At 41.8% G+C, this 27,558-nt stretch overlaps 1 protein-coding gene across 1 annotated transcript; it reads left to right on the forward strand.

Annotated features, from left to right (window-relative positions):
* Window positions 1-2,170: 2,170 nt before the first annotated feature.
* DCLK3 (doublecortin like kinase 3) lies at window positions 2,171-25,915 on the forward strand (the record flags this gene model as incomplete). Its single annotated transcript, XM_079538214.1, has 5 exons — window positions 2,171-2,240; window positions 14,058-15,934; window positions 23,021-23,153; window positions 24,225-24,392; window positions 25,719-25,915. 5 exons carry the CDS (start codon window positions 2,171-2,173, stop codon window positions 25,913-25,915), a joined length of 2,445 nt encoding a protein of 814 aa, XP_079394340.1.
* Between the last annotated feature and the right edge of the window lie 1,643 nt (window positions 25,916-27,558).

A 27,558-nucleotide genomic window follows, 5' to 3' on the forward strand; every position in this document is an offset into this window, starting at 1 on the left:
CGATTTGAATTTGACTGACTTCAGCTTCCAGCCACTGACTCTCCTTATTCTTTACAAGATGAAAGGACCTTTCAGCTCCTGGCATTTTCCCCTGCGAAGACACGTACGCACAGCTATAAAATTACACCTCCTTCACCTCAATAACAGATCCGCGCATCCAATACACGCTTTGTTTACACGGTTTAGCGCTCGCCTTCTTCACAGAATCACAGAATCACAGAACTGTAGGGGTTGGAAGGGACCTCCTGAGATCATCGAGTCCAACCCCCCTGCCAAAGCAGGTTCCCTACATCAGGTAGCACAGGTAGGCATCCAGGCAGGTCTTGAACATCTCCAGAGAAGGAGACTCCACCACCTCCCTGGGCAGCCTGTTCCAGTGCTCCGTCACCCTCACTGTAAAGAAGTTCTTGCGCATGTTTGTGCGGAACTTCCTATGCTCCAGTTTCTGGCCATTTCCCCTTGTCCTGTCTCCACTCACCACTGAAAAGAGTCCGGCCTCGCCATTCTGCCCCCCACACCTTAGATATTTATAGACCAAGATCAGGTCCCCTCTCAGTCTCCTTTTCTCAAGGCTGAACAGACCCAGTTCACTCAGCCTTTCCTCATAGGGGAGATGCTCCAGGCCCTTCACCATCTTCGTGGCCCTCCGCTGGACTCTTTCCAAGAGATCCTTGTCTTTTTTGTACTGGGGAGCCCAGAACTGGACGCAGTACTCCAGATGAGGTCTTACCAGGGCAGAGTAGAGGGGGAGGATCACCTCCTTTGACCTGCTGGCCACGCTCTTTTTAATGCACCCCAGTAAGCCATTGGCCTTTTTGGCCACAAGGGCACACTGCTGGCTCATGGCCAACCTATCATAGAATCATAGAATCATAGAATCACTAAGGTTGGAAAAGACCTAGAAGATCACCCAGTCCAACCGTTCACCTATTCCCAATAGCTCCTACTAAACCATGTCCCTCAACGCAACATCCAGTCTTTCCTTGAACACCCCCAGGGTCGGTGATTCCACCACCTCCCTGGGCAGTCCATTCCAGTGCCTGACCACCCTTTCTGAAAAGTAATACTTCCTCATGTCCAGCCTGAATTTCCCCTGGCGTAGCTTGAAACCATTCCCCCTGGTCCTATCACTAATGACACGAGAGAAGAGGCCGACCCCCAGCTCACTACAACCTCCCTTCAGGAAGTTATAGAGAGCAATGAGGTCTCCCCTGAGCCTCCTCTTCTCCAGGCTGAACATTCCCAGCTCCTTCAGCCTCTCCTCATATGGCCTGTGCTCCAGACCCCTCACCAGCTTCGTTGCCCTTCTTTGAACACGCTCCAGGGCCTCAATATCTTTCTTGCAGTGAGGGGCCCAAAACTGGACACAGTACTCGAGGTGCGGCCTGACGAGTGCTGAATAGCACAGGACACCCAGGTCCCTTTCCGCAGAGCTCCCCTCCAGCAGCTCATCCCCCAACCTGTACTGGTGCATGGAATTATTCCTCCCCAGATGCAAGACTCTACACTTGCTTTTGTTAAACCTCATCCGGTTTTTTTCTGCCCAGCTCTCCAGCCTATCCAGGTCTTGCTGAATGGCAACACAGCCTTCAGGCGTGTCAGCCAATCCTCCCAACTTCGTATCATCGGCAAACTTGCTGAGGGTGGCCATTATCCCCTCATCAAGGTCATTGATGAAGATGTTGAACAAGAGCGGACCCAGCACAGACCCCTGAGGAACACCGCTGCTTACAGGCCTCCAACCGGACTCTGCACCACCAACAACGACCCTCTGCGCTCTGCCAGTCAGCCAGTTCTCAACCCACCTCACTGTCCACTCATCTATCCCACACTTCCTCAGCTTTGTTATAAGGACGTCATGGGGGACAGTATCAAATGCCTTGCTGAAATCAAGGTAGACTACATCCACTGCTCTCCCCCTATCCACCCAGCCAGAGACAACATCATAGAAGGCTACCAGGTTTCTTCACTTCTACCAGGTTCTTCACCTATCCCAAATCAAACGACGCAGAGCCGCCCGCCGGGCCGCCTCGGGGAGGCGGAGGGGCGTGACCGTCGGTGTGACCGCTGCGTGGCACCGCCTCCCGCCGCCGCTTCTCCTCCCTTTCCCAGCCCTCGCAGCCGGGAGGCGCGGTGTGGCTGGCGAGACGACGAGCCCAAGCTCCGCGCCATGCCGGCCGCCGCGCCGCCCCCGCTGCACCCCGCGGCGGGCTGCTGCCGCCCCTACGGCCACTGCGCGGGTGAGTGCCTTTCCCGCCTCGCCGCGGCCCGCGAGGGTCGTGTGGGGAGGTGGGGGAGCGCCGCAGCCGGGCTGCAGGGTAGGGCTGGTGGGCTTGGAAGTCGCCCCCGCGGTCTCCGCGTGGGCTCGGAGGGTGTGGAGGGTCGGGGTGCCCCACGTCGGGGTGCTGAGGCGTGAGGCAGCCGAACCGCCCCGGTTGCGTCGCCTTGTGTAGCGGGATCGGTTGTGTTCGTTTCTTAAGAACAGAACCGGTATTTCTAAGAGAGGTGCCCCTTAACTTGGCGCAGCCTTAATTTCTGCCGGGCTCTGGGGGCGTACGGTGAGCAATGCCCCTGAATGTGGCTGGGCTGCTGGTTTTGGGCTGGTGGTTTTCATCTTGTGAGATGCCGAGCTTGGGATAACCTCCTAGAGAGAAACTTCTGTGTACTGAGAAGTTCATTAAAAGGGGAAACCCGGAGATAAGGCAAACCGAACAACAGCGTAACCGAACTCTGAGCCTTTTTGAATTTATTTTGTGAGGGACCAATCTAAGAGTTTAATACTGAATCTGGTAGTGCATCTTGCATGCTTTTGCTTTGGGCTTTATGTAGAAATGCCTGTGTTTGGTTGCATGTGGGTTTCTTTTCCCACCTCCTTTTTATCTTTTTATTCAGCTCCGCTTTTTCCTCTCAGCGTGTTTTTTACGTAGTTGAAATGCAGTTTTGACTCTGAAACATTGAGAACCAGCAGAGACTGACAGAACAGCAGGCGCAACAAAGCTTACAGCACATGTTAGAGCTGCTTTCTGTGGTGCAAGTGCACTTATTACAGCAACTTTGTCACAGTCTTCTGAAGAAGCAGCTGTGTTTTACAGCTCAGGAAGCTATCCTGCAGCTCTTTGGGTAGGACTGATCCCACAGAATTTCTTTCTTGCAGTGCAGTGGGTGTGGATCTACCAGAATGGCTCAGTACTTGCCATGAAGATGTTCATAGGATGCCGACACATCTCCGCTGAGAGATAGCTTCTGATGAATCTCCATCTGTGGTTCATTAACCTGAATTGGATAATTGGGCTTAAACTGTCGGGGAAGATAACTTGGTTTTAATTCAGCTTATTGGCTACTGTTCAAGACTCTGAATTTGAACTGTGCAGAAGTTACCTTGTCTTGTTGTTAGCTGTTTTTCAAGGGAATTGCTTTAGGCACCCTAAGCTGCATTTTGAATGTATCTTTAGCGCTGACCCTATCTGCTTTGTAATGGCTGCACCGCTGCTTTTTCTAGTTGCATTCTGTGGAGCTTCACTTTTTTGGCATCTGTGGGGCTTTCAGCACGTGGTGACTGAGGGAAGTTGTGTGGCATTCATTTCCCCATTTCTCAGATCACTAAGCTCAGTGTGTTTTCTACAGAAATACATGCAGTGTGGTAGGAAACAAGGAAGCTGGTGGTCCTTCCTTCTTTTCCAACAGTTCCAGGGCTAATTGACTTGGTTTCTGTTGCTGCTTTTGCCCTTTTGCTTTGATTTGATTCCTAAACGTTTAAAAACATTTCAAGTCAGTGTCGTATAGATTTTCTTGTACATGCAATTAGCACGAGAACATTATGGTGACTAGCAGTCTCACTTAGCTCTGTTCTTGCTCTTACTGTAGATAATGTGGATCTTTTAATTAGCTCCAGTGTAACTTGCATCAGAGCTGAGAACGTGATGGTTGAAAGAGGTGAATGTGACATTTCTTGTATTGTAAAGTCATACTGCTTTCCAGGCTTTTTTTGTTCTCAGAATATGTGCTCCGTTCTCCATTTGGAGAATGTTCATCTGATAATGGAAATACTAACCAAAGGACAGGAGAGCTTCTGCCTCAACTGGTTCTGATGTAAATGTGAGGCTTTGGTAGTATTTGCAAATTGTTCATCTTATCTAGCAGCAATTTACCATCATTGCAAATGAAAGTCAGGTGCATTTACCTGTTTCCCTCTGTTACTAAGTGTAATTTAGTTGTCTAATTGTGGTAAGGATTGCTGAACAATTGCCAATGTCATATATTCTTAGAAGCAGCTCTCAGTAATCATTCTGAAAACACTGTCTCTTATTCTGTCAGTATTGATAGCCTGCACATGAACTCAGATTCCTTTTTTTTCTTAAGTTTTCTTATCACCTCAAATGATATAGTAAATAGAAATGCAGAGAAATGTCCAGCGATGTCCAAATCCCAATCTTTCTGCTTGTCGTTGTGTTTGTAAGTATAATCAATGCAGGCCTGAGAGATTTGCCTAGGAAACCCGTTTTCTTCTAAAAGTATTGCAAAACCATTTGTTTTGCCATGTTTACTTCAGTATGTGACTCTCCTCTGAAAACACAGTTCTATAACAGTGAGGTTTGTAACATTTGTGAGTTAACCTCTCCTGAATGTGCTGGATTTTCAAGTAAAAAAATGGGGTAAATCACCCTTTTGTAAAGCAGATGGAGAATCAGGCTCTGGCAGGTCTTTCCTTTAGTTATGCAACAAAGTTACGGTAATAAAGGATCTGGAAGCCTAATTAAACCCTCAGTGACACCTCTGCATGCTCTCTATTTTTCCACTGGGTCTGCTCAGTTGCAACTGATTAGTCATCGAATTGAGGTTTAGGAAGCAATGGAAGTAAAATCCCAAACTGAAAGAAACGGATTCCTGCTCATTTGATTGAGACAAAGCTGGCTAAGAGTAACAAGAAGCAGTGGAAACTTACCTGTGGTGAAACAGCAGCAATTAATTAGAAATACTAGTGCTGCTCCAAAAGTAATGCCTCCCATTTTGTTATGTTGGCCCACGATGTCAGAGGTGCATGTTGGTGGTGTGGCAGTAGGGGTTGAATCTTCCCACCAGTACCTCATTACGTTTTGTTGTGATGTGAAAGGTGGCAGCAGAGAGGCAGTCTGACCAATAGGCATCTGACGTGGAAGCTTGTAAGAAGCAAAGATGTGTCACTGAATTCATCTGTATGGAAAATATGGCACCCACTGACGTTCATTGCCACTAGCTGAATGTTTATGGAGACCCAACAGTAGATATGAGCACAGAGAGGTGGCGAGTGATGTGTTTTAGCAGGCCACAACAGTGGGTCAACTCTGCTGGTGCAGACGTTTATAAGCATGGCATGCAGGCTCTTGTTTGCTGCTGGTGAAAATACATAGCTGATGGTGGTGACGATGTTGAAAAATAGTGCTTTGTAGCTAAGAATTTGCTCTATCAAGTGGTGTCATTGTGCTCCTTGGATCTGTTGTAGTTTCCATGGAAATAAATAGGAGGCATTACTTTCGGAGCAACCTACGTCTGTGGCAGTTTAGAGGTCAGGAGCATCTGTGTGGAAGTGAAACTGCCTGTGCATTGAGCCTTGAGAAACAGATGGAGAATTTTGCCAGCTGGATCCTGGCAAACCTTGCTGTTGTGTAAGATGCTTTTGTTTCCCTCCATCAGTTCTGCCTTCTTGTGCTGGAAGGTCCCAGACTGCAGAGCTCACTTCTCTGCTTACTGAGGCTGACCCTAAACCTGTCAAACTCCAAAAAGCAGGCAAGTCTCTTCCCAGTAAAATATTCTGCCTGTCATCTTTGGGGGGAAAAAAAAAAAAAAAGAAATAAATGAGCAGTTTCATAATGTTCCTTTTTTGGCATTTTGCAGGGTTATAAGTTAAACAAGCTTCGTGTGTCTGAAAGCATTGATTGATTTCACACGTAGTGCACTTAGTCTTTACAGATTATGCATTTGTATACTTCTTTAAAGGACTTTCTTCATGCTCACTTTTTTGATTTTCTACCCTTAAAATGTCAGAAAGAATATATAATGAAAGTGGAGTTCTACTCTTAAAAAAAAAACCCATAAAAGTGATGGCACTTGTGACTCATTACCAGACTACATGTAATCTTTACTTTCATCTGCTGATCTGAGTGATTCAGCTCAGTTTAACACTAACATGGCAATAGCCATCTGTGTTTGCTGTAAATATTTTATTTTTTTAATTACAAATGGCTTGGTTTAGAAAAATCTCAGTGTAGTGGGGTTGCTGAGGGCCTGCAGGGGGAGCAGATGAGTGGACAGGAGGGTTATTTTTGCCCAAGCTCCATTGGCAGATGGGGAAAGGGAGTGTGAAACCATCAGGGCAAATCTGGCTGCCCTGCAGCAGTCTCTGGGGGGAGCCAGATGGGAAAGGAACAGGGCAGCAGCGACTCTGGGCATTTCACAGAAGTGCAGGGAAGATAAAGAAGAGGAAAGGAGAACTCTCGAGTTTACCTTCTTTAAGGAGAAAGAAGGAAGGATAGCTGCTAAATGTCATTTATCCCTCATGATTCCCAAATACAGTAAATACGGTCACATGCTCCTGCGTGCTGAGCCTCCTACATGTGTTCCACTGCAGGTTGGCACCCACGCTGGGCTGTGGGTGACACAGAGGCAGCATCAGTCCTCAGAATGGAAGAATCCAGAGATCGTGTAGGTACAGCAAGAGATCCAGGGTGGGTATCCCTCAGGCTTCCTCCCTTGCCCATAGTGCAGTTGGATACAAGATTCTTCAGCCAGGCTGTCCCACCAGACAGTCCTTCCCATCTTAACATCTCTACATCTGCCTGCTTTTTGGGTGCTGCTGTCCCACAGCTGGTAGTGAACAGAGAGAGGGAAATGGACAAGAAGGAAGTAAATGTGTGAAAGAATGAGAATAGACGTTTTGGGAACAGAAAGATTGGGAGATGTCTAGCTTCTGATTTGCATGGCATAATGTTTATTTCATTCTTAAAATCAAAAGCTTGCTCGGTGCCTGCCTAGGGCTTCTGAGATCAGGGAGTGGGTGCGAATGTGTGTGTTTCCCACTCTTTTGTACTTCATGATCAGTTCCAAGGATGTTGTCTTTCCTCACAGCTGACACGTTAGCTGTCGCTTAATAGGACCAGACATAATTTGCCCAGCAGAAACTTTAGTTCTGTTGGTGACGTGTGGGAAAGAAGGAACCCAACTTGACACACAGCTGAATTTGCTGGGCTGACAGTTAAGAAATAATACTTCATGCAAAGATAAGCATGCTTGATGTGAAATCATGAAATACAATGAACTTGGAAGCCCATCTTACTAATTTTATAGGATCTTTTAGGGCTAAAACTGTATACTTATGAGGCAGATGTATTATTCTAGTTTGTTTCTCCTTTTTGTGGATAAGTTCAGATTAGTTTTTCTTCAGTGAACTTAGAATGCTGCCTGAGCTGCTGAGGGATTTTAGTTTTCTGTAGATTGGGTTAGACTGGGTCAGCAGTTATCTCTGTTATGCTACTACAAACTGAACACGAATATGCTGGCATGAGCATGATTGGAGATGCCCACTAGGGTAGTAGAAGTGATGCTGTAGAGATTAAACTAAATTCCTTTTTTGATTGTGATAGTATTACAGCTGTTCTTGAAGGTGTCCACGTGAGAAGGAGTATTTGGAAGATGGAATGTGTTTTTGTTTTCCTGCTGCACCAATAGCTAATAGATTGGAATACATGCAAACAGCATGATGGATTGATTTCTGTTGTCATCTGATAAAATACACTTCGTCTACAACTATTTACATCATGCTTATTTTGTTTGTTTTTGTAGATCATGTTTATGATCCAGTATGATTTACAGTAATATTTTATCATGTAGTATGTTTTAGAGCTGTCTTAGCATCAAAGATATTCCAAACGTGTATAGTTACTCAATATATTTCCACCAGGCCAGGTACTTAGAATCTAACATTATTCAGGTTACAAAGTCAAGCCTTTATGACTATTGATGAGTGGTGCTGCCACCTACTCCTGTTCCTGTGCATTATGATATAACCATTAATTAAATTATCAGAGGCTGCTTTTTTCCCCAGGGTCTCTGGCTCCATCAGTGCATAGGATGGACGAAGCTTTAATAATGAGCGTCTGCTTGCAGTTTACCCTGGCTGTTCATGCCTTTCACTGCATGCTTTTTGAACCCCGCTTTTATTGCTGGTTTATTAACTTGTAGGATTTTCTGCTGTGGCTTTTGCTCCAGCAGCAAATGTGGGTTGATATCTCTGTGAAAGCACTAAAGGGAGGACATTGACTGTGTTTTGTTCAGCAGAAGATACAAAAATATGAAGTGAAAAAAAACTTTAACGTGGGCAGAAACATCACTTGAGATGCACAGGCTGAGGATTTGGGGATGGCTTAGTGTTACATATGTGTTATGTTGTATTACTTGGTGTCTGACACACAGCTTCTAGCAACTTCCCTTACAAGTATGGGCACTGAGCAGTTCTGCAGATCAACTCTCCAGATGTTGTTTGGGTCACCAGAATATAATTCACTCTGAAAAATCTAGATTAGGTTGGTTGCTTTGAAACTCTGTAGAGTTGCTTCAGACACTGCCCAGTTCTCCAGGCCTGTGCTCCCTTAGGCAGTATAACTCTTCTTCCTATATTCTTTACTTCTTTTCAACTCTTCAAATTGCAGAGATTAAGTTTCTATAGAGAATGCTTTTTGTCCATGCAGTCCTGATTCCAGTTTATCTACAAAAGAATGAAGTGGCAATAGAAAGAGGTAGATGACCAGAACTGCAGAGAAGCCTGCCAGGGAGTGAGGACAGTTCTGTTACAGCTCCCAGTCCTGTCCTTTTGCCAAAGTTCAGCACCTAGGTTGACTTCCCAGCCTGCTCATATTCTCATGTTTTATTGCATCCAAATTACAGTCTCCATCTGCTCTCACTGGGTCAGCAAAGTTCCCAGAAATTGCTGCTAGTCAAGATCTAACTATGGGCCTATTTGCCATGTTCTCTGCAGTCTGTCCCAGTCCCCACTTGTGACTTCTTGGTCCTCTCTTTTCTCATATTATCTCATGGCAAATTTCAGCTAGGTTTCCTTCTTCAGCTACGTGGAGGCTGGCTTTTGAATGGTGATATCAGAAGAGCAAGGTCCTTTTCCTACTCCCAATCTTGTTCTCTCCCCACAAACTCTACGTCCCATTGCCTTTTGTGGTGGTGTGTGTTTGTTTTTTCTGCATTCCTCGCTTGTCAGCTTCCATTTTTAACCCATTTTCCAGGCCTCTTTATCCCACATTTCACAAATAATTCCTGATCCTGCTAGGGCTAAGGCATGCTTGAGTCCTAAAGGCCTTCATTGGATCTGAGCCGTGTAAGCCTTTAGAGCTTTCTTAGGAGCAGCTGGGATTGTCCTGCAGTCTTTAACGCTGTCTCTATCCACACCTTGTGAGTTCTGCCTTCCTTTTTCTGCATAGGATGTTATTTGGTTATTTGATGCAGGGTAGCAGCCTTTCATTGTTACTATAATAAATTCCTGACTCAAAGAAAATCCCTTCTTAAAATGCTGTAAAGCCTGGCAGGGAGGCACAGTGATCAGGAGGGCAGAAAAGACAGGGAGCTATGGCTATTTTGAGAGAGAGAGAAGAAAAAAAAAAAATCAACACCAGTGTTTCCAATTGTGGAGCTGTAAATAATGCCCATGTAAAATTTACTTGCTGTAAAAGGATGCCTGTGATCATATTTTGTTTCCGTGTAACTAATTTAGTGCCTTAAGACTGGTCATGCTACTACTTCAGTCTCGGACATTAACGGTGTAGGCTAGCCCTGAAACTTGCAACATTTAATGGTTTACAGCAAGTAAAGGAGCTCAAGATAGCAGGCTTCCAGGGCATCTGGCTGCTGATGCATGCTGGTAACCTGTTCCGTTATGCACTTTGCTGTTCTGAGTTCAAGGTTGAGGAGATTCTTTGCTCCCAACTACTTGAAGATGCTTTTATTACTTCAGCACAGTTGAAGAGTTGGTTCAGATTGAGACTGTTCCCCCACCCTGGCATCTTTGTTTTGTATATCATCAATAGGAATTTCTGGGGCCTAAGGGAAAGGCAGCTTTTAGTGCTATTCTTTCACTTCCTCTTTGAAACAGTGCCTCGAGTGTGCTGTTTTGGGACCAATACATCAAAACCACTCCCAATACACAATTTCTATCGTGTGCAGCTTTATTTGTGTGAGTAATCCTCATAACTTTTTAGGGAGCATTCATGAGTGAAGACTCTCATGTTGATCCAAAGCCCTCGAAATGAAATACAGGACTTAAGCAGCAACATTTTACTCGCAGAATGTGATGCCATAACTCAATCTTACCTCACTATTTCTTTCTGCTTTCAATTGTGTTGTAATACTCCTTGTAAAAATTTAATTGCACGACAACCTGTGACTTGATAGCAGAATTAGCTGCTGGGTAAACCATTCAGTTAATTACTGAAACTGTGATCTCCAACTGGAGTGCCAAGAAGGAATGTAAGATGAGTGGAAATATTTTAATTAATGAGCAAATCTTGGACTAGTCAAAGGAAGGGGTAACTTTTGAAGGGTAAATAGCAGCAATAAATTTTTAATTGTCATGATTGGACACCTCTGGCAAACTCTGCTACACATGTTCTTCAGTGCTTAAGTGAACCAAACCCCTACAAGGAGGGGTCTTCTAAAGGAAATTTAGTGCTTTTCTATTCTATACTTCACACTCACCTTCCGCTCCCGTTAGAATTGACTGTGACTTTGCAAATGGGTTTTGAATTGGCTTTTATAAATGAACCCCAGAAGCTGTGCTCCATGCAGCAACCGACATTTTCTCCAGGAAGCACTTGCACCGTGCTCAGCAGACAGCTGAACTCTTCCTGCTGTGTACTTGGGTCCTCAAATGCCTCTGTCTCATCCTCCCTGCTCCTTTAAGGACTTGATGTGAACAATTTACCCCACAAGACCATCATGTCATCTTCATCTGGAATGCTGTATTGCTCTGAGCCCTAGTTTTCTTTTCTCAGTGCCAACGTGGATGGCTTAGGTGGGACACGCGGTGCTTCTGCCCTTCCAGCAGCAGTCTCAGCCCTGCTGCTCCCCTACGTCTCTGCCTTCATCTTCTGTATCACCCTATTTTTTAATACTTAGTGGTTTGCAAGTGTATATAGTTAAAAAGCAAAACAGAATAACCACTGCATTTGCATGCATCTGTGCATATAAAATACACATATTTCTTATAAATTTTAATAACCATTAGCTCTCACAAAGACAGTGAAAAGGAAAACAAGTTTGATTCTCTGATGTATCAGTTGCAAGCACTCAGACTCATTGAAGTGTGTTTCTAATCCCACCTCCTTCTTCCTTTCTCTCCCACTTCTGTTTAAATATAGAAACGAGGTTTGAAGCAATATGATTGGAAGCTTTAGGATTCATTTAGGGTATTTAAAGGCTTTCTAGAAATGCTTGCTGTTGCTTTGTGTTGTTCTTTCCTGAAAGACTGGGGCTTGCTTCATATCAGATAATTAAAATTTGCTTAACTAGAAAATGAATAAAATGCATAGCTGCAACAGGCAATTGAAATTATCTTTTAGTTTATGTAATACACAGATTAGTCATTGCAACCGCTTTGACAAAGTTTGGCACTTCCCACTTTCCTCAGGAAACAGTAGGAGATAACTTTGTGTTTATTTAGGCATTCATGTAACTTCTTTTTTCCTGTTAGAAGAAGATGTGATAATATTCTTACTCCTTCAATGGTTATATATGTGTTTTAACTTATGATTTGTGTCAAGCTGTTTTGGCTAGGAATGAAGGCAGCTTAACAAGCACAAAAGCACATTCCTGGGTTGTTAGTTTTAATTGAATAAAACTGCTCTTGCTCTGTTAGCTATAGAATAAAAAATAAATGTGGTTCCCATTTGAAGCTTAGCTGACTTAGTGAAGAGAGGAAACATTACTGATGTAATTGAAATAATCAACAGTGTAACCAGGCACTTAAAATGAATGGTTTGCAAAAGGCTTGGTAATGCTAGCAGAGCTGGGAGGAACGTAATCTATGGGAAAAGTCGTTCTTAGTGCAGCAATTGTTTGTGTGTTGCATCGAGATAGTAAGCTGTAAAAATGTCACGTGCTGTTCCTGTAAGCAAGGTGATGCTTTGACAGTGGGTATACAAGAATCTGAAAGCGCTGATTAAATTCAGAGTTTCAGCAGTTCCTGATAGCCAACGTGGCCTGAAATTAATTTATATTTCAAGAACTATTATTATATCTGACTCACCCCCTCCCCCCCATTCACAATTGGCTTTTATTCTGCGTACGATGTAAATACCTGCTTTAAAAATTACTCGCACATGTTATCATCTTTCAGTAACAAGATCATCCTTAAAAACTAGAATGAAGACAGAAATAACTTGTGCCACCACCAAGCATTAGTCACATAGCTCTTATATAATTGCTTACGTCTTCGATCAGCATACTGGCAGCCGGGTGTCTTCGTAATATTTATCTGGAGAAGAAAATATATATTTGTTTGGCAGAGGGATGAATTGAAGCCAAGAGCTATGGGACGTGCTGAGGGGGCACAACACTTAGGGGTGAGAGCATCACAGTGAAGGAATGCCAGCATCGTAGCACTAAACAGTAGGCAGTAGCAGAGGGGGGGCCTGCAGCAACATCTCTTGGTTCTCCTAGGTGCTTTTCACTCTGTTTTACCTTGAAGAAAGAAAAAATACAGAGCTTGAAATACTGAAAATGGCATTTCAGCAGTTGAAAACCAAAACATGATAGGTTTCAGCTTGCCAGAGCTCTTGAACATGTGTATCTTACCTGTAGCCCCAAGAGGAGCTGTCAAATGCATGAGTTTTCCTTTGCAGATTGTAACCCTGTCATGTGGCTGTGTAGTCATAATGATGTATTAAAAATGGGTGGGATTCTCTGGGAGGTAAGCATGGGAATTTCCTGGTAAATTACAGTAATCACTGTGATTCTTTGGGTTCCTTTGGGTTGAGCCTGTTAGTTCAAATTCATTAAATGTTTATTCCTTACTGAATTATAAGACTATTAAACGGAGTTGGAAGCATTCTCTGATCTCATCATAGAAGTTTATTTCCTGAGACTGAAAAGAATTGCCTGGCAATCAAGTTTTAATAAGTACATGAGATCTGAATACTTACAGTGATATTATTCTTAGTGTGTTCTTGAGTTTATAAACTGAATTATGCGATGACTTGGCCATAACCATGTATCGTGTTTTTAGGTCTTCCTTTTCATTAATACATGTGAAGAATTTTCTGTGTTGGTTGGTGTTCAAAGGTGAAATGTTGGAGGAATCATTGTCCCTGAAAGTTATTCAAGACTCTGTAGTTTTACTTATGTTTTTAGAAGAAAATGTCAAACCAAAATATCAAACAGAATTAAGATGGCCTTTCTTTAAGGAAAAAATACAATAAAAGTAATTAAAAAAAAAAAAGTATAAAAATAACTATAAAATAACTTATATAATTGTTATAGAAGTCTAGAAACTAAGCAAATGGTCCAGGGAACATAGAGGGGAGGTACTTATAAAGAGTATAAGGTTGCACACACATACTCGTCTGATAGCAATCTGAAAACAAAACTAATTAATATCTTTTAATTCATGCAGTACAACTATAGAACTTGCTGCAGGGTTTAGAGGTGAAAATTGTAATTGGGTTCAGGAAGGAAACTAGTAAGTTCGTGGAAGGTAAATTTATAAAAGGATGTTAAACAAGTAAGCCTCTTTTTAGGGGGATTTTTAGCAGATGAAGGCATTTAGGCACTGTATTTTTTCTAAATAGAATCTCTTTGTTGTAAATCCTGTATTTATGTTTTCTCACAAACATAAGTATGTATTTCCTCACAAACAGCACCTGTAGTTGCGTGTGTGTGAAGTTACTTTTTAGTGGCTTCGTTGAAGCACTGAATGCAAGTATCCTGACTTTGAGTTTGTAACCTCAGCACTTACATAGAAAATATTACTCATAAAGATCTAGTGATGCAAAATGAATAACATACCCACTCTTTCTTTGCTTTAGGACACCGAAGCATGTTTGAGCATATGTCACAAAGTGCAAGCTCAAAGGTAACAGAGAGGAAACTGCGTGGGACTTGTCCTCCTGTTGGTCGTGGAAACTGTGGAAAGCAATGTGTGAATGCAAGCAGTTGTAGATCTTCATGTTTTAATCCCCGGAATGATTTTCACACTGTACATTCAGAGCACAGTCCTGTGAAGCCAAGGATTATTACAGTGGTGAGACCCTGTGGGCATATGCTGAGAAAGATAACCTTGCTTCTGAACAGGAGATCAGTGCAGACCTTTGAACAGCTAATGGCTGACATTTCAGAAGCTCTGGGATTTCCACGTTGGAAGAATGATCGTGTGAGAAAGCTTTACAGTCTAAGAGGCAGAGAAATCCAGAGTGTTTCTGACTTCTTCAGAGAAGGTGATGCATTCATAGCTCTGGGCAGGGAGCCCCTTACACTGAAGAACCTGGAAGTGGCAATACAAGAACTTTGTCCTGAAAATCCGTATGCTGCCAGTGCAATTCAGCAGAACGAGGAGCAGTCCCAAAAACTGAAGAGCAGGCTGTGTGATAAAGCTTCAAAAGTGGATGGTGGCTTCGATGAGGTGGAAGTTGCCAAGACCTGCAGTGATGCCGTGTCTCCCAAAATGGTAGCTGGAAAAAATCAATCCAAGACGAGGCAAGAAGAAAAAATGAGAACCAAAAAAAAGTGGACCAGAGGGAGTTGGAATGGTGAACAAGGAGTGAGGCCTTCTAGAAAAGCTCGAGAAGATGAGAGGTACCTTAACCAAGATAGGAGTCCTGAGAAAGGGTTAGAAGAGAGTTCAGTGGAGGTACTGAGGTGTGAGAAGTGTGAACGGGAAAGGCAGGCCAGGCAAAAGTTGCAAAGGGAAAGGCAGGCTGAGGCTTCATTTGAGAACATAGACCTGAATGCACGTGCGTGTCAGAGGTACCACGTAGAAAGAAATGCAAAAATCAGGAATTGCCAGAAAGCTTCAGAAATTCCTCTAGAGGATGAAGACGTTGGCTGGAAAGATAACTGCTGTAGGAGGACCTGGAAGCCTCTACATAGGAGTGTTAATGAAGGACTGGAAAAACAAAAAAGGAGCATTGAGAAGGAAAGGGATCTGGAGAAACATGAAAACCGTGAGAAGGAAGTAGTAAAAATAAAGAAGAGTGCTGTAGAAGGGCGCCAGATAGCTCATGAAATGAAGGAAGAAAATGGAAGTAGCTGTGTAACAAACCAAAATGGTTGGCTAATGAAAGACACTCCAAGGGATGCTGAGAAACCATCTAAAACGCATAAGGATGGTAGAGAGGGACAAAGGGCTAAAGAAGAGGGTGCCAGGAGAGAGGGAAATGCTGTACATAGGGAGAGTGACATGACACGACGAGAGAAAACAGGAGAGCGTAGATTGAATAAGGAAGAAAACAAGGCTCAGGGACTGGAAATCGCCAGCCGAAGGCATGCTATAAAAAGCAGAACTGATGTAGAAAACCACTATGAGATTGGCAGGACTATTGGGGATGGGAATTTTGCAGTGGTGAAGGAATGCCGCCGCTGTGACTCAAATCAGATATACGCCATGAAAATTGTTGATAAATCCAAGCTGAAGGGGAAGGAGGACATGATGGAAAGTGAAATTCTGATCATTAGGAGTCTTTCTCATCCCAATATAGTAAGCTTAATTGAAGTATATGAGACGGAGGCTGAGATCTATCTAATCCTGGAGTATGTCCCAGGAGGGGACTTATTTGATGCAATCATAGAAAGTGTGAAGTTCACAGAGCACGATGCTGCTGTCATGATCACTGACCTGTGTGAAGCCCTGGTGTATATTCACAGTAAGAACATTGTCCACAGGGACCTCAAACCAGAGAACCTTTTGGTAAGCATTGCCAAACACTGTGCAGGAGTCGCATTTATTTTCCTTTTTATTATGAATGTTTGAATAGTTTTATGCAAAGAATATGCAGAGAGAATACACTGTCGCAGAACTGCTTGGGAAAGTGAATGCAACCTTGAAATGAAATTAGCTTTTCAGATCATTTTGCATACATCTACATTATGCAGCAGATGATGATGTTTGCAAGTAGAAATTCAAATGAAAATAGCCAGGCTTTCAAGGCTAGTGAATATTTGTATTTTTCTGGAATTCTACCATGCTGTTTGTCATCTGGACTTAGGTACCCAAGCTTCAATGTTTTGCATTCACAAAGCATGTACTGAATCATAAGCTGTTTTCCTTGTGGATCAAAATTAAGAAGTGACATTAGCAATTTTAATACATTTGGTAGAGTTCTTGTCCCCTGCAGTCACCCATCCTGAATAGCACTGTGGTAGTCCTCTACTGTAGTGATTTCTACAAGTTTTTCTTCTATCATGTTCTTTGTATCCGTCGCTGATGGAGGAGACTTACTCTCATGTAAATATGCATGGAAATGTTTTCAATATTGACTCTTGGTATGACACCCATTATAGGAGTGTGAAAATAAACAACTGTTCCTTGCCAGTCATTTGTTACGCTCTTCTCCTAGGTTCCAAATTTCATCGACGGCAGTCATCAAATATTTGCTTTTCTCTAACAGAGCTAATTTGATCTGCTGATGGAAGATTGTAGTTAGCCAAAAAAGGATAATAGACAATTTAGTCCTATGTGCCAGTCAGTTCCTTAAGGGAATTAATGTTAGCAAGTGTGAATTTCTGGAGAAAGGCAGCAGTGTAGCCTGTAGGCTGTGCAAAGGTGGAAGAAAGCTGGGCCTGTAAGGTTTATATCCAGACCTTTTGATTAACCAGTGGTGTTTATATTTGGTCCTGCTACACATTCTGATTAGTCTGACAAAAATACTTAAGTGGTGTGTTTGCATAAGTAAAAGGGAGTGCAAGTAGCTGGTTTGCAGAAATAAGTATGGTTCTGGACCCTGCTGTCTTCCCTTGTTCTGCTATTAGAGCAAAATTTTACTCAGACTTGAAGGAATTTCTTCCAGAAGCTGATTTTCAATTATAAGCCAGGTTCTGCTCCTTCCTCTTTACTGAAATTAATCTGGTGCATATGAAACATATGAGACCAGATGCTTCTCTGTGTATCGTGTGTAATCTTCACAGTGATACAGTAAGTGTAAAGAGAGGCATGGTTCAGGTCTCATCTGATGGTCTTCATTTGTAGTTCACAGCACTGCCATACAAAGATCCATGGGCCGTGTCAAATTTTTGTAGCACAGAAGTCATTATGTTGCCTGCTCTGGCTGCAAGCACAGAAAATGTGTTTCAAGGACAGCCTTGCCCCCCACTGTGTAGGTATTTTGTCATCTAAGAACTGCATTACAAACAAAACAAGAAAGAAGATTTTACCTCTTCAGGTTTCACCTTGCTTGTTAATTGGTTGAATAGCTGTTTCAGAAACAGCTTTTTTTTTTTTTTTTTTTTTTTTTTTAAGTTAGTATATTCAAAAAGTCAAATGAGTCTGTAGATTGTTGGTAATATTGGCTAGCTCATCATGTATCTAAGAAGTGCCCCTAAAAATATACAGGCCATTTGAGCAGGTGTCTGGCTTTCTGAATTTTATTGTGCTGACTCCTTAGAGTAGAAGGACAGCTCCAGTTGAGCTTAGTGACAGCCAGAGCTGAACCGTAACAACCATTTGTGAAGCAAATTTTATGGGTTTATCTGCTGTTATTGGGCGAAGGGCTGGAAGCTGTCTGCTGGAAGTGCTGACATCCTGCAATGTCTCCTTTTTGTCCTTGGTTCTGGGATAGCTCTTGCTTCACTTCACATTGTTACACCACAGATTTCTGTCTCAGTTGGTCTCCCTAGGCAGTTTGTGCACAGAGGACAGAAATAGGCCCTTACTTTTTCAATGAATCATTTAGGTTGGAAAAGATCTTCAAGATCATCAAGTCTGACCATTTCCTAACACTAAGAATTCCTCCTCTAAACCCTCTCCCTTAATACCATGTCCACATGGCTCTTAATTACCTACAGGAATGGCAACTGTCATCTCTCTGGGCAGCTTGTTCCAATGCCTCATCACCCTATCTGTGAAGGAGTTCTTCCTAATATCCAATCTAATCTAGTCCAGAGGTTTCATGAAAATAAGCAGCTGGGGAAAGAGAAACTATTTCCCTCCTTACAGAGGAAAAGGTGCAAATATACTTTGATGTCTAGTGAATTGTGAAATTGTTCACACAGGAACTAGAAACCTGATTTTACTGGTTTGCTATGCTATTCCTGTTGCTCTTATGGCAATATTCTCTAGTTAAAGACTTCTGTGACAGCCCTCCAGTATCCTTTTTGCCTTTCTCCCTCCGTCTTTCATTACTGTGTCTGCTCACAGCTTTCAAACTCCTTGCAGTATAGCTGTGAGGCAGAAAGGTGGTGACTTGTGCTACCAAAACAAAATCTGTGTGACAGCTGGTGTGAAGACACCTGCTTTGAAACCCACCCTTTCCACTGACAGAATCACCTGGCGTAGGATTAAATGTTCAGCAAGAAAGCCTTTGCTACCAAGCTTCTGCAGTGTGGTGTATTTGGTCTCGCAAAATAAGGTGGGCCCTTCTTTAGGGCTAACTGGAAATGCATGGGAGTGGAATTTCCTAACTAGATTTTTAGCTAGGGGCTGCTGTTTAATGTCACAGGTGGTGTCTTGTGTGTCAAAAACTTAGTGTAGAGAATCTTTTTCCAGGTTAAAACTGTAGAAAATGTAAAGCCACATCCCTGTCCCCTTTTTTTGATGTTGGGCATGCATATTTCTGTATTTGTGACCGTAAACTTATATCCTTGTGCCAGTCCCAAGCACACTAATAGTGTTGTAGCTGCTTATGAGTTTGAGTTTCTTTCTCTTCCTGCTCCTCCTTTTTTCTTCATGTTTTCATGTGTATGACACTGTGAAGTGTAACCTTTTTATGAAGTGACTTTGGTTTTGTGACACTATTTACAAATACAAAAAACGCTGTCACAGTTTTCCAAGTGCATTGGAGTTAAAATCCTGTTCAACTGTAGAATCAGAAAATGGCTTGGGTTGGAATGGCCCTTAAAGGTCATCTGGTTCCAATGCCATTGCTGTGGGCAGAGTTGCCAACTGCTATCTCAGGATGCCCAGAGCTCCATCCAGCCTGGCCTTAAATAGGTTTCATGGATGGGGCATCCACTGGGCAACCTGTTCCAGTGCCTTACCACCCTCTAGAAGATCTCCTAATATCTAATCTAAATCTCCACTCTTTTAGTTTAAAGCCATTCCCCTTTGTCCTTTCACTATCAGACTGTAGAAAGTCAATCTCCCTGCTGCTTATAAGCTCCCTTTAAGTACTGCAAAGCTGCACTGATGTTTTTGCAGAGCCTTCTCATCTCTAAGCTGAACAAGCCCAGCCTTTTTTTGTAGGAGAGTTTCTCCAGCACTCTGATCATCTTCACGGCCTTCTTATGGGCCTGTTGCAAAAGCTCCACATCCTTCCTGTGTTGGTAGCTCCAGCCTGGACACAAGTGATTTATACAAGGCCTCACAAGGACTGAGCAGAGGGGGGCAGTCACCTCCCTTGCTCTGCTGGCCACCCCTTTTCTGACACAGCCCAGGATACAGTAGGTTGCAAATGCACAATGTTAGCTCGTGTCAAGCTTTTCATTTACTGGGACCACCAAGTTCTCTGCAGGGCCGCTTTCAATGAGTTCTGTTCCCTGTCTGTAAGCATATCTGGGATTGCCTCGACCAAAGTGCAACATCTTGCACTTGGCCTTGTTGAATCTCATTAACTGCACCACTCAGCTTAGTGTCATCAGCAAACTTGCTGAGGGTATGCTCAGTATGCCTGTCTAAGTCATTGATAAAGACATTAAAAAAAAGAAAAAAAGTATCCTGCTGGGTGCTTTCAGTATGATAAACCTAGGCAGCTTATTTTCTGAGATATTTCTTTGTGAGAGATGGAGAGATTCTTCTGTCTACCAGTGTGGGATGACTGAAAGCTCCAGTGCGTAAGAAGTGCTTTCTCCTTAGCTCTTGTTGTAATATGCAAGAAGTCCCATGGATCAGCTTGATTTCATTATGTTGATGTGAGGAATCTGGACTACGAAACACACATGCATAAAGAGGAATATTAATGTTTTAAATAATCTTTTAAACACCCTGATGGATTTCCCAACATAGATATGAAAACAAGCAAGAACTTTGGAGTTATCAGCAAACAGGAAAAAAAGGGAAAGACCAGATTTATCCCTTTTTGAAAACAAGCTTTGTTTTGTATTAGTATAATACAGTCTTTCAGGTGTGTGGCTAGAAATCCACAGACAATATTTGGATATCCTGTGTTCAAGAGAGTAGCAAGCATTTCTGATTCCCTTTGATTTGGGGTTACCACTGCTGACTTACCTTGCAGCTGAACGGCACAAGTACTTGTTTGGCTTAAGCTGGCCATCTGTTGACAAAGTGTATTTGTATGCTGCTCTTCCTCATCTCAGTTAGCTCTTTAGGCAGGTAAGATGAGGCAGCACTTTTGGAAGAACTTGTGGAACCATTTTTGTGTAGTCTTGAATACAGATGCTGTAACAGGTATCGTGGTAAAGGTAGTATGACCCTCTAATGTTAGAGTTTTTGCTTTGCACCATTTCAAAGCATATATGGCAGAAATCAGGGGTTAGATCTCTTTTGAGAAGAGATTTCTGTGTTACTCTGTAAGTAAACACTCAAGAGGGAATATCCTGAGAAGCCTTTCTTTGAAAAAAGCATATTTGCCTCAGTTTCTGTTTTGCTGCCAGGTGATGGAAAGGTGAACTGGAGAACACAACGTTTGGGATGAAGTGTATGCCCAGTTGATCTGTGCTGCCCTTGAGTTATTTTGAGTGAGGATGCTGAGGAGGTCTATGCTGAGGTTTCCAGACATGCTGACAGATTTCATGCTGTCTTAAAAATTATTATCATAAAGCTGTGAAAATATATCTACGTTGCATGGTGTTCCTGGCTGTTTGGTGAAGGAAAAGGGAAGTTCAGTGATTTTTGTCCTCGCAAACATGTGGTGCAGTATTGCCACCTTGTGCTCCGATGTGAGATTAGGGCTATGGCTTTCTTGTAAAAAGTGTAACTGTATATTTCAAGCAAAATTACTACTGGCTTTTACGGGTTGGACTTCAGACCTGTATATTCTCCCCTTGCTGATTTGATTAAAAGAAACAAACCAAAAAACTCAATTGTATAAACTTTCCAGGGTTATTAGTCCTGGTGCAGTGCAGGATATTAGTTGAAATTCCATGTGTGACATCATTTCCTTATGTAATTTGAAAATCCTTATATACATGGTCAAAAAGTGTATTCGTGCTCACGTAGCACGTATGAAATTGAGTATTTCAATTGTGATTTTTTTTTTTTTTGGTAACTTTCTACCACTGTTGACCACATTATTAAAATATTGATTTTGTGGATAGATGCTGCTCTAGAAAATAACTGTTATTTGTTTTTCATTTTTGTTAGCTGTGGAGCCTACATTGTGTGATGACAAAAAAAACCTTCATGAAATTAACAAATTCAATAAAAGAGAAGGTAGCATTTTATCTTTGTCCTACGGAAGCTTTGTCTGCACAGCTCTAGGCAACTTCTTCACACTGAGAAACCCTTCATTTTTTCTTTAAACAGGAAAAAACCTCGAAAGTTTTTGTTTAGTTACAACTGGAAGAGTGCTTACAGCTTCTGTAAGGAAGATAAATGGGAATTAACTGGCTGTAATGTAGGGCAGTGCAAATTTTATCCTGTCTGTACCCCTAGTTATAAAAGAGCATCTTGAATTTTTGGCTGCCTCAAGCACTGCCTGATGGCAAAGTATGAGGTGTTAAAGCCTGAAGTATTCCTGTCACATCATATTCTGCTCTGTCTGTTCAAAACCTGAAAACAGATTTTCTTGGTTTTCCTGTAGTCATGTGAAGTCCTTTTGCCTCGCAGTTAGAGACAGGTAATTTCTCATTAAAAATGTTTTTGTTTTTGTTTTTTACTTAAAGAATATTTGAGTTTCAGTAACCAGCATTAAAAATACCGATGTGTTTGATTATCCTACTACCTTATTCATGGCTTGACCTTTCAGTACTTTCTCTCAAAATAATGTTTCATTAGCTGCATTACAAATTAATGCTAAACACTCATGCACACAGAATTAGAATCTGTGTGGATGCAGGAGGTGGAAACTGCTGGAAAGACGTGTTGGAGAGCATTCTGTTGGATCAATTTTTCCTGCTCTTACTGTGTGATTACGGTGACTCTCATTTTCAGGGCAGCGGGTATTTGCAGAGTAATTTGGAAAGAAAATAAAACACTTCCTTCAACCCTGTTTCTCACTTTAGACCTGCAATGCAGGAAGGCTTTTCAGATGTCTGCATAAAATCTGTGGCATATTTGGAAATACCACTTTTATAAAATCATAGAATGGGGTTGAAAAAGACCTTCAAGATCATCAAGTTCAACCATGGGCCTAACTTAGCAAGTCTCATCGCTAAACCGTGTCCTTCAGTGAAGCTTAGATGTATCTCTTAAACCTCTCCAGAGATGGGGACTCCACCACTTCCCCGAACAGCCCATTCCAACACCTGACCATTCCTTTTGTAGAGAAATTCTGATGCTCACTCTAAACCTGCCTTGGTACATCTTGAGGCCCACAGTTTTCCTCTTCACTTTCCTAAGGGGAAAAATAAATCTTTGCTTCATTCCCCTTTGATTTCGGTCTTCTTCCTTTTCATTTCTTGGAAATGCGTGCCAGAAATTGTAGAGCCTTTTCCTTTTCCATTAGTGCTTTTCCTCCTAACTACATGTGCCATCTATTTATGTGGAAAGAGAAAAGTTTCTGAATACTGTTTGTCAAAATGTGGTTTCCATTTCACTCTCTTTTACTTGCGGGTACCGTTACTAGAACCTCTTACTCTTTACTACAAAAGTACTACTTCCTTTATCTAGCAGGCAATCTTAAAATGCCTGCAAACTAAATATTTATTTTTTCATTGAGTATAGGTTCAGCACAACGCAGATAAGTCTACTACACTGAAACTAGCAGATTTTGGCCTTGCAAAGCTGGTTACAAAACCCATATTTACTGTGTGTGGAACACCAACCTATGTTGCCCCTGAGATACTTGCTGAGAAGGGTGAGTGTATAAATCTCTGATTTCTGGCAAGTCATAAAATTACTTCTAACCTTGTAGTCATGGAAATATTCCAGAATGTTTCAACCTACTGGTAGGTTGGCTAGCAGCAAAATCTATGAAAGGATAAAACACTTATTAGCTTTTGACAAATACAAGCATGGTATCAGTCATATTTTCTTTATTAAGGTCTATGTGATATATAGCTGTGATTTTTGAAGCAGATAAGGCATTTGAAGCAGACAAAGCATTACAGCATCATAGATAACGATTGCTGAAATTGGGGAAAGAAGCAAAATTTTATCTTGGAACATTAGGATGGTCACCCTTGTTTCATGTCTGTAACTCAAACAGTTTTTCAAGGCCCTGTAATAGTGCAAAAGGATGTTGAACACGTATGTTAAACTTATTTCACAAACCAAAGCATGGTTTATATCAGAGAGAATTTTTGGTATTTAATATCCAGAAAGATTCAGACCTGGAATGGAGTCAATTTTTATTAATTACTCAAGAAAAGCTATTTCTGTGTCTTGGTCTGTGGAGCTGGGTTGCACATCTCATACTACATTACATTTCAGTGGAAACTTGGCACTCTCTTAATTCTTTTTTTTCTTTTTAAAAATAATGAGAGAGCTATTTCAGAAATATATCCTGCATGTTTCTCAATTAGTCCCCAGTTGACTCTGGTCTTGTTAGATAACACTTGTGGAGCATGCTGGAGAAGAGAGGCATTGTGTGAGAACTGTGATTATTAACAGGGAGGATCAGCTTGCAAGTGTGGTGTACCAGCCACTTATTCTTCTGCTGACCTCGTCTTTTTTAGAAACTGGGCAAAGCTTCTCTGTTTCTTTGAGGATGGAAGGAAAAAAGAAATAGTTCCTTACCAATTATGAGAAGAAGGTTGTTTTTTTTGTCTGTCTTCTTTCCTCTTCCCCACCCTCCCTCAAAAAAGCAAAATAAACTAAACAAAAAAAACCCTAACCAACTAAAACAAACAAACAAAAAAACACCCCAATAAAACACCAAAACTTCCAGTAAAAGATAATTAGCTGTGATTTGTTTTTTCTTCCTTAGGCTATGGGCTCGAAGTAGATATGTGGGCAGCTGGTGTGATCCTTTACATTCTGCTCTGTGGTTTTCCCCCGTTTCGCAGTCAGGAGCGTGATCAAGAAGAGCTGTTTCAAATCATACAGCTGGGTCACTATGAGTTCCTTTCCCCATACTGGGACAATATTTCTGCAGGTAAGATTCATGTATACCAGTTCTGAAAATTGATAAAGCTCTTACCTAGAGTGGCTTGAATGCATTAAACTCCTCTTTTCTTCAGAACAGTGATTTTGGTGGATTTTGGAGTATATTGCAAATATACTTGTTTTATATGATTACATATTTTACATGTGAATTTAATCCTCTCAAAGTAGCATCTGCTGTGAATATGAATATCAGGTCTGATTTATACAACAGATTGCTCCCTTTCTGAGGCAAGAACAAAGATTTTGCTCTCCTTACTTGTAAGAATTGCCCCTGAAGAACAAAAGGCATCAAAATTATCTCCAGGCTTATGTTGCATTATTGTAAAGATGTGTGTGTAAAAGAATCTCAAAAGCTGAGAATCAGGTTCTTGCTCTGCAGAACGCAGTGTGAGTTTTCTGTGGAGATAATTTTTGAGGTCGTTTCTTTCCTCTTGCAGGCTAGTAGTGTCTTTTCTGCACTCTTCAAAATCCAACACCCCAAAACCCACCTCTCCTGTTATCTTTTAGAAACCGTGCTCAACAGTGCTGTATGACTTCTACGTTCTTTGAGGGACAAGATACCCAATGCTAATTCCTATGAATTAGAACACCTAGCCATATGCCTTCAGGATGCCTTCATGATTAAATTCCCTTCCCTTTCTTCTGTCATTGTTCAGGGAAGATTGGAATCAGTAAAGAATGTACTGGAGTTCTAACATGTCCTGTCACTAGTTCTAGATCTGGTTGCTACAATACCTCCGGGGGATGGCCATAAAAAAAATATCATTATCACAGAATCACCAAGGTTGGAAAAGACCTACAAGGTCATCCAGTCCAACCATCCACCTTTTACCAATAGTTCTCACTACACCATGTCCGTCAACACAAAATCCAACTGTTCCTTGAACTCCTCCAGGGTCGGTGACTCCACCACCTCCCTGTGCAGCCCATTCCAGTGCCTGACCACTCTTTCAGAGGAGTACTATTTCCTAACATCCAGCCTGAATCTTCCCTGGCGCAGCTTGAAGCCATTCCCTCTAGTCCTATCACCAGTTCCACAAGAGAAGAGGCCAACCCCCAGCTCACTGCAGTCTCCCTTCAGATAGTTATAGAGAGCAGTGAGATCTCCCCTGAGCCTCCTCTTCTCCAGATTGAACAATCCCAGCTCCTTCAGCTGCTCCTCATAAGACCTGTGCTCCAGACCCCTCACAGCTTTGTTGCCCTTCTTTGCACACGCGTTATGATAAAACTAATAAGAAAAATGAGGAACTTTTGTAAGGCGTAACTCTCAGAATCATAACATTGCTTTTCTTTTCCCCTCTTTCTTTCATAACAGCAGCAAAAGACCTCATTACCAGGCTGTTGATAGTGGATCCCCAGAAGCGCTACACAGCACGGCAAGTACTTCAGCATCCTTGGATCAGAACAGCTGGAAAAACTAACAACAGAAATTTGCAAAGGGAAGTAACGATAAATATTGAGCGTCATTTCCGGACCCAGCGCCGGAAGGAGGCTGTGGATAAAGACACGTGAAATCAATGAGTTCATCTACCCTTCTTTTTTATTGATTAACAAATTATTTATGTTTTCTAAATGGATTTGGCCTTTAGTTTATGGATTTTGCTGGCAATTGCTAATGCCTCTCTTTTGTTTTTGTTGATTCTGAGATTCTGAAGAAGGACAGAGGTCAAATTTGCATCCACCTCCCTGTATTTTTACTTGCAAGTGTCTCTGACAGCAGTGGGTACTAAATATTTCCCAGAAGGTATCTGTTATTTTTCTTTAAATAACGATTTGAACTTAATGTTATCTTTTTTAGATTACAAATGTTTCTTTTTGTCTCACTTCAGTGATGACTGTGAAATGCTTTCTCTTGTCTCCTTTCGTATGGAATCTTCTTTCATGAGTTCTTCTTTTTGCTTTGAAGTTGTGTTATGTTTGTAGCATTGTCAAAATAGCTGTCTGCTCACACATTTGGCGCTAATACTCTGAACTGATTTCTCACCAGTTCCTGCTAGCAATTTAGAAGGTGAGAGAAATATAAATAAATGAATAAATATTTAGCTATAGGATATGTAAGATTAAAAAAAATACTATTTATTAAGTTGTGAGGGGAAAAAGAAATCATTATAGTGGAAATTAGCTATTTTATGATATCTCCCTTGGCGACATCTTTTCATGGGGTGTTCTCAGGATCAGCGTAATAGTTCTGTTAAACTGCTGTAGTTTGTATAGTACAATAGTTTCAGTTCTTTACAAGAAGAGGTGGGAAGATACCATGGCTGATACAGCTTCAAGGCTGTAATACCTTTCACAGTGCTTTTCTTCTGCTCTGGAAAGTGGGAAGTTAATGGTGCTGAGGAAGCATTAGTTCTTTTCTCAAAAGTATATTTGTAGAATTTTAACCCAAGCTTTCTTCTCATACTGAATTCTTTCTTAGGAACCATCCACATGGATCTGTGACTTTTTCAAGTTGATGGAGAATAGAGAGCTGGGAAGCTGCTTCTTTGTCTTAAGTTAGCTCTTACCTTCATGGTTTCCTTGTTATCAACACGATTCACAGTTGAATTGCTTTTATACACTTTTCAGTGTAGTTCAACAAACTTCTTTTTTCCAAGTTATCTTTGAGGACTCTATCTCCTCAATTCCACAAGAATGTACAATGGTATGAAATGACATAACAGTTCTACTCAGGAAAAACAATTTCTTGTTACTCTATGGGAAGGTTTCCCAAGGTGTGTGTCAAATGCTTCATTGCTTATGTTACTTATAATTGGAGTTTTTAAGAAATCTGGTGGGGAAGAATGCCATCCAGAGAAAGACCGTGACCTGGGAGATCTTTTGAATCTCAAAACTTTTGGTTAACTAATCGAATCAAAGAAGCACTTCAGTTGTCTGATAATGCTTTGTCCATGAGTTGTATGGTAGCAAATAACACAATAAAACTACCAATTCTACTAGCATCAAGTTCATAGACTGTAGAATTGAATGAGGGTATTTCAAAATCACAGACGTCAGAGGCATTTTAGAATCAGTAGAAGACTTCCATAACTATAAGAAAGAATATTTCTGCTGAGTGCTAACATTTGTGAACTTTCTGAATTACTAAGTTGTGTGTGATGCCGTCATTGTGTTTCTGTTTCAAGCTTTGACAGTTTTGCCTCAAGATTGAAAAG

The sequence above is a fragment of the Tetrao urogallus genome, assembly GCF_951394365.1.
Source record: "Tetrao urogallus genome assembly, chromosome: 7".
NCBI classification, from domain to species: domain Eukaryota; kingdom Metazoa; phylum Chordata; class Aves; order Galliformes; family Phasianidae; genus Tetrao; species Tetrao urogallus.